The sequence below is a fragment of the Thermobia domestica genome, chromosome 16 (genome assembly GCF_964235325.1).
Source record: "Thermobia domestica chromosome 16, izTheDome1.hap1.1, whole genome shotgun sequence".
Classification (NCBI taxonomy): domain Eukaryota; kingdom Metazoa; phylum Arthropoda; class Insecta; order Zygentoma; family Lepismatidae; genus Thermobia; species Thermobia domestica.
The window spans coordinates 122,532,540-122,544,725 of record NC_137469.1 but is presented as its reverse complement, the minus strand read 5'-3'; the positions used below and the strand labels follow the sequence as shown (position 1 = coordinate 122,544,725).

General features: G+C 38.7%; 1 protein-coding gene across 1 annotated transcript in view; it reads right to left on the bottom strand.

The window, feature by feature from the left end:
- The window catches only part of LOC145673387 (lysosomal alpha-glucosidase-like), a 137,222-nt gene that overhangs the window by 100,347 nt on the left and 24,689 nt on the right, over positions 1-12,186 (bottom strand). Inside the window, exon 2 of the mRNA XM_081743045.1 lies at positions 9,492-9,628. Within this exon, the coding sequence (XP_081599171.1) occupies positions 9,492-9,579 (88 nt within the window). The 5' untranslated portion in view covers positions 9,580-9,628. The remainder of the gene's footprint in view (positions 1-9,491; positions 9,629-12,186) is intronic.

Here is a 12,186-nt window from a genome sequence, read left to right as displayed (position 1 = left end):
GTCAGTTCACTTTGGTCAACTGAGTTTAGGTTGAGTTTAAACTCGGCTGGAGTCGAAAGCTGCTGTTTTTCACTAGCTGCCTAATTAAAAATAGCAATTTTCAATTGATTTTATAGAAACCATAAATCTATTTTGAACACTTGCAGCTAGTGTTTTTATGATAAATGCTTATTTTTCTACTTGTGTGTACTTTAATTTTTAAATGTGGAAGATTGATTTTACCAATCGACTGTAATATTAATATCTACGCCAATATGGAGTCTGGATTTAGAAGAAAACTAGAAGTTGTTTAAGCAACGCCAAAAGAGATATTGGATATGGACGACCAAGCCCAAGCAGGGCCGCGGTGGCTCAGTGGTAGAGAATTCATCTCTGGTGCATGGTGTCCAGTAGCGTAGCTAGAGTTTTTTTCAGGGGGGGGAATGAAGGGCCCAAGAGGATTTTGAGGGGGACATCTCCAATATATATATATATATATATATATATATATATATATATATATATATATATATATATATATGTGTGTGTGTGTGTGTGTGTGTGTGTGTATTCAAGGTGAATGTTTCCATCTTTATTGTTCATGATTTTACTCTTTGGAAAACAGTGAAAATATAAGAATTTAGTACCTCAAACAACTAGGATTCATTAATGCAATTGATTTCTAATATAAGTAAATAGTTATTTAATCATGGCGTTTAAAATATGTGTAGCTGGTTGACTTAAGTGGAAGCAAATACACTTTTACAGGTAAAGAAAATAACTTATAGGTTCATGCCTCTACTTGAAGAGGATCTTTCTATTCGTGTGGGCAGCAGCAAACATATTCAGAACTTATTAAAGATCTAACGATTTATCAATTTTCTTCTCAAAATAAAGTAACACTAAGTTTTTCAACCTATCATGAGTCATTGAATTGCGTATACAAGTCTTTAATCTTTTCAAAGAAGAGAATGATCTTTCACATGTAGCACTAGAAACTGATATAATCACAGAGATGATACCTAGCTTGTAGGTTTCTAGGAATGCGTTTTTGTAGACACAAAGAAGATCAACGAAATTCGTTAAGGAATCAGCTTTCGTTTTCTTCTCGTCTTCATACAACTTAATTGTTAGAGCAACCCACATTATGCTTTATTTCTTGTTTAATTATGCTTTTTTTTAAAAAAAAAAAATTATGCTTTATTGTTAATTTCAATGATTATTTTACATTAATCTTGTATAATGTATATTTATTATACATTAAATATTCTAAATATCTTAATCTATTTATTGATATTTTTTTGCAACTAGTTTCTCTCATATTTAATGAACTTTCTACTTAATTCATTGTAAAGAGATGTGCTTTGCTCGAATAAATTTTTTCTATCATTTGTGTGCGCCTTACAGGTACATATATACAGAAAGGGAAAGTAAAAGATGCCACCAAAAAGTACAGAAAGTGCTTAAGTTCAAAAAGTAAACATAACAATACAGTGACGACGCCAGAGGGGAGAAGGGGGGAGAGCGCCCCCCTAGTAGCTACTTCTGCCCCCCTGACTGCCACCTAGACTGCCCCTCCAGACTCGTACAATCTTTAAACATTCTTCACGTAGTATTTTATATCAGTATCATACATAACCAATCTCATTGACAAATTGTAGTCTACTTTCCATGAATTTACTATGTGGCAGATTAATCCTCAAGCTTTCTTCTTTGAGCGTCTGGGTATACACGCATATTTCTGTTTTCTAATTTAGCCCCTTTTGAGATAAATTTTAGTTATACTTCTTTCTTATGATTTTTAATAATTGTGCCTAGCGAACAATAGTAGATTTGGTCGACTTGTTTTCTTCTCATTGGATCAACTTCGATTGGAAACAAAAGAAAGGTAAAACCAGTTACGTAACTTGTTTGTATTTATCCAGGTTTGAAGTTTTCAGTTTCATATTTTGTTTTATTTAAAACTTATTTTTTCTGAAACATTATTCTCGGCTTCCAATATTCAGAGGATGTGCTTATAACAGCTTAGTTTGCAACTACCAGGGCTTAATTTTTTGAAGGAGATAAAAAGAGTTGTGTTTTCCCTTATAAAATTATGGAAGAAATTGATTCCCAATAAAATGTATTGTCAGAGTGCTGATCTTTAGTTAGTAATTGGTTTATACTAGTGCTCCTTTACTTATTTTGTTTCAAAGTACTGACGTGACGTCTACCATATTGACTAGGAACTGCTGAAAAATTCGTAGCCCAACCCAGGAGTGCACGTGGATTGGTGAAGTTTTACTTCTTCTTCTCTTCCCCCGAGAGTCAATATACTACCTTGTACATTGCTCCAGCTTTTGCAGAAAAGTTAAAAAAATCTAGATTTCCTCACACCACTGTTCGTAGCACTACCCCAATCAGATCTAAAATGGCGTCTTTCAAGTGTTACTTAAGTTTGGGAAATAAGTACACGTAATAGTTAGACGGAGCTAAATCTGCGGAATAAGAATGATGATCTAGACATTGAAATCCTAGATTATGCAATGTCAGTTATGTTCGCAGGGGCTTGATGGACAGGTGTATTCTCCTGAAGGAACAGAATTCCTTTCTTTTCATTTTCCGCAGCGTTGAACTTTGAATTTTTCTTTCAGTTTTGTAAGTAATGTAGAGATTCTGGATTAAATATCTGACCATTGAGGAGGTAGTCTACCACTCCATACTTATACCAGAAGAATGTTCCAAACAGTTTCTCAACCTACTTCTGTGTCTTGAACTTCTTGGGGCGATGGAGAAATGAGTGCTACTACTCCATTGACTGTTGTTCCGATTCAGGATCATAGTGGTACAATCATATTTCATCTATGGTTACTATTCGTCAGCGAAATTGATCAGCATTACGGTCAAATTGGAAGAAGACTTCTCTTAATGCCGTTACCCTTTTATTCTCCTGACATATATTTTGCTTAAATTATTTTTGTCATACAAAAACTGGGGTGGCCTAGGTCCTCCGGTCCCGGGCTATATCCACCACTGGGTGAAATGCTGCAATTTTCAAGAATAATGTCACAAATTGCATCCATGATTCCAGGAAGAGTCATTGCTTTTAATCATCCTGGATGTAAAGAATAATTTGTTGAGAAATTGCTACGTTTATACTAAGCCACTTACTTCTTCACCACCATATATAACGGAGGAGAGTCCCGTGGTGTTTCACTGATTTCCTCATTAATTTACTTCGGTGACTTTCCTTGCTGGAACAAAAATGTTATAACAGTAAGGATCTGGATGTTCGTGAAATTATCTGTTTGGGCACACATAATCACTTCAGAGGCCTGAGAAACAATAAGAATTTCATTATTAATATGAAAATTTATATTTGTACATACATAGATATGTTTTTCTAAACTACGGTTTCATTTTTCTACCTAGTACCTACACTCCTTCTGGATTGGACTACGACATTTTCAGCAGCTCCTCGTAAATTCTCTCTCTGGCTATATATATATATATATATATATATATATATATATATATATATATATATATATATATATATATATATATATATAGAGAGAGAGAGAGAGAGAGAGAGAGAGAGAGACGTAGCATATAGACGAATGTGTTACTTGTAGCTTACGCGAAAGTAATTCAATTTATGTTTAGGCTTCAAAAGTTTCATTGAAAAATATTTCATGTGCAGACGTTACTTATTTGTTAGTTACAAATTTTATTTGAAATAAGTTTAATTTATAATCATATAGATCTAACATAAAAACAGCAACGAAATACACAATGTAATGTAAAATAAGTCAAAAGTAATAAATATGTCATTTTTGGTATGGCAAATAGCCCCCCCCCCCGAAAATGTATCTGCCCCTCCTTTGCCCCCCTAAGAACTTAAAGCTGGCGTCGTCACTGTAACAATATAGTATGGAGTTCTTGCATACTATTCATTGTTGGCAGAAAAAAATCTTCTTTTACTTTTTTCTTTTCTCCACATCAAAGGATTTCACCGATAAGTTTACAGAAATGAAAATAAGCTTTTCATTGTTGCATTGTTATGTTCTCAATGATTTTGCATTGTAAATATTGGCTTTAAAAAATATTAACACAGTATGTTAAACTTTCAGTTAAAGAGAATTTTCCAAGAATTGTGCTATATATTTTAAATTATGCTTTATGCTTTATTTTCTAAAATTATGCTTTTAAAACTAGTTTCCCAATGTGAGTGCATTTTGGCGTTCACGCAGTGTCGTGACCATAGTGTTCTCAAACGAGTCGGGTTGTCGGGTCGGGTCAGTCGGGTCGGGTTGTCGGGTCAGGCTACTCGGGTCGGGTTGTCGGGTCGGGTCAGTCGGGTCGGGTTGTCGGGTCAGGCTACTCGGGTCGGGTTGTCGGGTCGGGTCAGTCGGGTCAGATCGGGTCGGGTTATTCGGGTCGGGTTGTCGGGTCGGGTCAATCGGGTCAGCTCGGGTCGGGTTGTCGGGTCGCGTTATTCGGGTCGGGTTGTCGGGTCGGGTCAATCGGGTCAGCTCGGGTCGGGTTGTCGGGTCGGGTTATTCGGGTCGGGTTGTCGGGTCGGGTCAACCGGGTCAGCTCGGGTCGGGTTATCGGGTCAGGTCAATCAGATCGGATCACGGTTCGGGTCAGTCGGGTCGGGTCGGGTCATCGGGTCGGGTCAGTCAATTCGGGTCACGGGTCGGGTCGGGTTGGTCTTCAACCCGACCCGACCCGACCCGTTGAGAGCACTAGTCATAGCGTACATCAAGTGAAGTAGTTTGTTTTTTGATAAACCCATAACAAACTCCTTAACAAGCTCAATTTTATCAAGGAACAATTTAGGAAAAACTAATAACCGCATGCACATGACTGGCGATAGTGCGTGTTGGTCACTTCGTGATTCTCCGCGACGAATCGAAGGGCCGCGGACCAAAATGAAGTCCTTCTTGCTATGCGGTTGCAACTTCAATTCTAGATATCTGTTTTGACTCGACGAAACCCTGCCTTCAATGACACACTAGTGGCAATCCTTCGACGTGTCGCTATATCGACTATCGGCATTTACCGGCAAGTGGGTCACTAGGTGTTGGTAACGTTTACGGCATGGGGAAGCTTAGCCTAAAATATAGCAATTTACGCCAAGTTAAATTATATGTATTATAACATGAATACAGTTCTGAAAATAGAAAGAAAATATTTAAGTCTTTGAATGTGCTGAGAAGAAGGTCGCTGAGTTTTAAGCGTTGTATTCCACGGACAGGTTAATATTTTGCATCCTGGGCATTATACTAACACGCTAATCTCGAGAGTACTGCTAGTAATCTATGAAGCACATATGATATCCATAATGACTCCCATAGGAACACATGGTGAATCTATTATTGCTGGTCCATATTTCGGGTTCAACTGGATGGATCACCTTCATCAAGGAACTCGATTCCTAACGTTGGAGACTCTGCGCTCTGCTCAAAATTGATGGTCATTCATAAAGTAGTTCTTGAGATGTTACACTGAGAAAAAAGTTGTAGGTGGCTTACTTAAAAACATAGGTTATATGCGTAATTCTTGTTGTTTTTGGACTTAACGTACAGCAGACGTATAACTGAAAACTCATGTTTTATAATACTTTCTGTATAAGTGTTCCATCTATACGTACTTTCCGTATGAAATAATGTAGGCGGGCAGGATCTCACATACAAATGGACGTATATAACATATAGCTGACGAAGGTAACATAAGTATATGCATGTGATAATACGGAAAACTGTTGGATGTCGGACATCCTGCAACAGCATGATGTAACATCTAAGGGCAGTGCCTATTTAGCATACGGATAACGTATGCTCCATACTGATTTCAATAGTAAGCAAGAGGATACTGTATATTTGTACAATATACCGCTGTCCGGAGAACGGATATTTCTCTGTGTATCTCTCCCGGACAGAGAAGGTAAATATATCGAGGAGTTTTTGATAAATCTAAATCCTTAAAGACGTTAATGGTTTCGGATATAACACTAGTCTGTAGTGAAATTGTATCTTGAATGAAAGCATTTGCACTTTACTAAATATGCCATAGTGATCACGAAAACGACAATGAAAATCTTGGTTTCCTTCTGACCTTCCGATATTATCTTTGAAAACACGCGGCTGGGAAGCAATTTGATATTATCCTCTCAGATTCTCAGATTCCCATATCCTAACATTTCGTCTGTTAACACAGCCAGACAAGTGAAAAGTTGCCTTACCAGAAAAAACAACGTTCAATAGGAAATTATGGTCATAATCAATCCTGTCCAGAATTTCAGTAGCAATTGCTGCTCTCTGTAGCTTATCGTTGGACTTACTTTCTTGCAACAATTGCACCTTATACACGCACAAACGTAATAGTTTGTGTACCACATCGTGCACTGTTGACTTTGGAATTGAAAATTGGCTGTTCGCTGCGCGAATTGACTTTCTCGGACTACGTGAGAAACACTCTCTTATTGCTTCCATACTTCCTTCTGAGACATGCGATTTACCACCGTTGTGTTGTTTCACTACACTCCCCGTTGATAAAAATTGATTCTTCCACGCCTGGATACTGTTGCGTGATGGAAGATCCTTGTGGTAAACAAGTCGGAAGTTTCGTTGAACTTGAACAACACTTTTTGTCTCTGAAAACCACCACACGCATTGTGCCTTTTCGACTGCCGATGCCATTTCTGTTTATCGGCGATACTAGCGCCGTCACTGATAGTTGTTCATGTATGAAAATTTGCTGAACAAAACTTTTTCTTTTCCTTCAATATGAATGCTTTTTTTCTGTATCTCTGACCATATTAAAACTATACACTTTTAAAAACCGTCAGTCCCATTCCGGACACCCTGAATATCTTGTGCCTCGGGTCTTCGTTCCTGGTTAAATCATAAAAGACCATCAATAGGTTTTACCACCCCGATGATCTGGAGAGAACCATATCATACCAAATAAATGATTGTTATTGTTGTATGGCAACTTTATTACGCACTGTATTTTGAAGAAGAAAAGTCAACTTTCTTATCACCTGACATACCATCAGCTATGCGACCTGTGCCTCACAGAGTAGGGCTGCCAGTCCGATCCCATCCCAGTCTTATACAGTAAGTAACGAAAAAATGAAATGAAATCTTTGAGTTTTACGTCCCACGGTTGTGTCGGTTAGGCGAAAGGAGACGGTGAAGATGAGTAATGTATAAAATGGCGGAATGAAGAAAGTGGGAGGAAACGGGGAGCTCCGAGAAAACCCACGCACCCGGTGTTTGTCCACCACAAAGTTCACTTGGCGGGGGCTGGGATCGAACCCGGGACCCCAAGCACCAGAGGTGAACGCTCTACCACTGAGCCACTGAACGCTCTACCACCATTTTCAGCGTTTAGTAAATATGTGGCAATGATGCGACTCACTTCTATTTTGTACTACCCAAGGCAAAAAAAAAAAATGTGTTACAAAGTGACGTTACAGGTAACTACGCCAAATCCGCCAAATCTAGGATACTACTAGAAACCTGTAATAAATCTCGCAACTGCTTACATTGTCTGCATTATGAGGACTCAAATATTACTACACAACATGGTTGAAGAAAAAAATAGAATAACCTAGTGCAAGATAAAGATAAAATTAAAAAAAAACGATAATACAAGTTGATATGATGTTCCAAACTGAAAAGGTTTAGTCCATAAGAAGATAAACAAACAGTGTCACTGTACTGTGACTTAAAAAGAAACTACATCGATATTACATGGAACATGTGGGGCAAATGAAAACATCTTTGTCTTCTGCAGTCAGTTCTGCACAAGCCCTGGCATATTTCGCTGCACCATGCTTGGTATTGATTTCGTAACCATGGAATCACAAATACTGAAATTACACTTACAAAACAAAGCTTTCCTAGACGGACACGAAATAAGACGTCATTGCTGTAAACAATCGCAAATATTCAGAGTTAGCACGGTACTAATAACGGATTCTTAACTCTATTGAAATAATAACGTCCTTCCACGGAACCTTCAAGAATCAAACAACACTGCACGGTGTGATGGTCTCAGTTTTGTCTCACGGAGCATTCGTCAAAGCGGATTTGTCCAAAACCGTGGCACATATTGGGGACAGATTCTGGCGGATTTCGTCGGAAACGTCCCAGTATTGAACACTTGCGTATTTAGCTGCATTGGCTTATATACCTGCAGTTATCTTATTGCATGCAACACGAAGGAGGAATTGGACTGAGTCCATATCTATAAGGTAATCTGAGGATGGATGGAAGGAAAATAAAATGATAAGCGGTGCAACTACTTAACTCAGCACTTGCATCGCCCACGACCCCTGAAAACAGCAACCAGAGGCAGGCCAAAGAATCACAGTTCAGTAGCGGCTGAGTGTTGGCGTTACATGAGTATGTCTTGACGGTTGAACAGCGTCTTGTCGAATGCGACAACAATACTAGCCTTTGATTGCAGAAGAATTGTGCCATATAGCAACTGCGTATTATCCTTCAGTGACAATGGTACCTGTGTTGGACAACTACATTCCAAATACTCGAGCAATGATTCGAGGTTCTTCCTCAGCAACCAGTATTTCGACTCAGTTCGACTTGCTTTCCAAATGGTACTTTATTTCACGATAACTACTGGGCGAATATGAACGAATTCGTTGTCTAAGAAATAAAGATCGCTGTATTTGGTGGCCAGGCTCGGCTCGGCTAGGTAACTATTTGTCAGATCTGAACCAAATTTACTGAGCAAATAACCCATTGTCAAATGAATAAAAATGTTATATTTGCTAACCAGACCCCTCTAGGGACAGCCTTGGATACGCTCGGCTCGGCTTGACTTGCCTTGCAAGTAATACTTTATTTCTCGGTAACTACTGTCCAGATCTGAAGGAACTTTGGTGGACAGGTAGCTCGTCGTCTTAAGAAATAAAGATTGCTATATTTGGTGACTGGTCGGCCAGGAACAAGCTCGGCTCAGTTTGGTTCGTCTTGTATGTGGTATTTTATTTCTCGGCAACTATTGGCCAGACCTGAGTCAAAATTAATGGGCAAATGACCATTGAATGGGCCATGACCAAATGAATAAAAAATCCTATATTTGTTATTCCGGCTCGACTAGGAACAGTCTCAGCTCGTCTTAATTTATCTTGCATGTGGTATTTTATTTCTTGATAACTACTGGTCGGATCTGAATGAAATTCAATGGACAAGTAGTCTATCCCCTAGGAACTAAATATGGCTGTATTTGGTGACCAGACTTGACCAAAGACAGGATCGGTTCGACAACAGAGAGTGTGTTTTACAGCTTATCATGCCGGGAGCTGTTGAGTTCAGTTCATCTCTTGTTTTTCAGTTATATATTTCCAACGAGCTACACTCTGCACCAAAAACTTAGATGCTCTTTGTTTAACCCAATTTAAATATAGGTTTGTATAATAGCACATGCTAATGTTAAATTAAAGTAATATGTACCTTGAAACATTCAAACTTTATATAAAATAACCTTATTGTTACCTGGAGGAATATGTCGATCATAGGAAAATGATGTCGTTATGCAGAAAAGAAGGGAAATGAATGCAGGAACTCTTCTAAGCACTCCCATGTTGCCAATTTCTTGAATCGCAAGCCACTTCTTAGTCCATTAAGAATGTCTACAAAGAAAGAACAAACTTATTATTAACTAAAATAGAGTACATATGATTTCAGATGTGCTTGTGCAGGATAGAGCATATAGAGCTAATTATACACGGGAACGTTTCTCCCACTATCGAATTTTATTATAAATGGCGTAATACAAAATCAGTCTGGTATAAATATTTCACTAATACTGGATAAAGAGTGTTATTACAATGCCCGAGCGGCCCAGAGCCCCAAACAAACTATGTGGAGTGGATTTAGTTTCCTCAATACTCCACGCTAGCAGAGGGGTGTTAAAGACCACAAAGCTCCACGAAAACTAAGTGACTGAGGTTAGGAGTCTTACAGAACTCCGAGCAAGCTAAGGGGCAGAAAAGGAGGCCTAGAGTTCCGAGTAAACTAGAGGCTTTGGGTTAGGTTCCTCTAAAGTTCCAGGCAAACTGATACAGTGAAAATGACCAGCCCGAAGACTGATAGTCGTTGCTGAGGTCTTCCTGGTTTTATAGCTACTCCAGTGTTGCGGTAGCGATGATTTTCCTTCGTTGTTACATGACTGCTGGTGTCCCTGTCGTCTGCTACTGTAGTAACTCATACTAAGACGCACATGGTTAATGTTTATAAATATGAACACGTATTGGTTGTTAGTAAACAGAACCATGTGTGGGATATTACGGTATTTATAATACCAAAGAAAATCTCATTTTGTTTAAAAGTTTTATTTCAGCAGTTTCAAATTCTACTTTTCGACAAAATTTTAAAATCCTGTCTTCTGCTTTGATTTTCAATATTGAAAACATGATCTTGCGTAATCATACCCAGAAGGGAAAATCCAATAGACCCAGCACTTGCAGAACACATAGAGTCATGGAAGCATAGTGATGTGATTATCCGATGCGCATAATGAACGCCAGTTCTTCAACTGGTAACAGTAACCGACGGAAGGGCAAAGAAACCCAGTTACGTGTGAGGAGTGTTTGCTTAAATTTAGTGTATCATGATGGGTTATAATACGACAGCCATACCAACAGATTTCTACGTTTGACCGCACAAGAATTGTAATCTTTCGAAACGGCGGATTACCCTTGAACGAAACTAATGCCCGTGTTGGACCACCTGTCGTCACGATGATACGAATGTAGAATATTTGGTTGGATTAAGGAGGAACACACCGGTGTCAAGGACCTCTCCAAAGGCCCGCCACATCATCGACCGAGAACATACATTTTGTGTGCATGGTAAATTGGATCGTATAGCCACGTAACTAACACTCCTGAAACTATCAGTGTTCATACATATGTTGTTTCAAGTTTCGGGATAATTTATCATAGCACCCATGGTTGCAGTTTCATTTGGCTTCACATCATAGGAGTCTATGATTGAGTGAAACCAAGAACGGTGTGCTTGTTGAGCCGAGTGGTACAATGCCCTCTTTTGCAAGAATTTCGTTTCTGCTTTCAAAACCATAATAGCCATATCCATGCCTGAAGCAACCTCAGCGACACATTGGGTTAGGAATTTTTCATAAGCATACTGGTCCGACAGTATGTGTTATGATGTATGTACGCTGTGCCATTGAATTCCATCCAACGCTCATTTAATACGTTGGTCACTGTTAGTAGCTGAATCAAGCCACTTTCCAATTGTAAAAGCGTGAAGCTCTGTCTCATGAACTTTTTGACCATCCCTCGAATTATCGGCGGTAAAATACAATTTGAATTATTTTCTCTTGGTTTTGTTACTTGTTTGGTTGAAGACTCTACGAAGAAAGGTGGGGGGTTTGTCTTCATGTTCGTTAAAATTATTATCCCTGTTAATAGTAATAATACTTTTGGTAATAAAGTACTCTAAAGGAAATTTTAATTATAATTGGAAAACATATTGTAATTGAGTTGAAACTATTGTGTAAAATAATCAGTCTTCATACCTGTCAGAGTCCTCTATTGGAGTGTGCTAAAGTTAAGATCATCCGAAAAAGACTGATAGTTGTGGTAGAAAATTTCTGAGCCAAACGTCCCCGAAAATATTGTTATAGGTGGAAGTTTTCTGATAAAATACAGTGTGTTTTGGATTCATCCTTTACTTTAGAAAACGTGGCTCCTTTGTTCTTTAAATTTCTTGTTTCAAAGAAGAAAATACTGAAAATTTTAACAAAAGAACATAAAAGTAATAGAAGTTATCATCTTAAATATTAACCGCGAAAGCAATCGTGCTCGAAAAATGAAATGAGATCTTTGTTTTACGTTCCACGGTTATGCCGGCTAGGTTGATGATGAGGAATGTAGGAGGTGGGAGGAAACGGGAGAAACACGAGAAAACCCATATACATGATGTTTGTCAACCACAAGGTTCACTTGGCGCGAGTGGGATCGACCCAAGAACCCCATGCACCAGAGGTGAACGCTCTACCACTTTTCCGTTTGTTTATTTAAGTTAACTGACTCAGTGGCTCAGTGGTAGAGCGTTCACCACCAGTGCTTGGAGTAGCTGGTTCAATCCCAGCTCGTGCCGTATGGTCCTTGTGGTGGACAAATATCGTGCTCGTTGGTTTTCTCAGGGTTCTCCCATTTCCTCC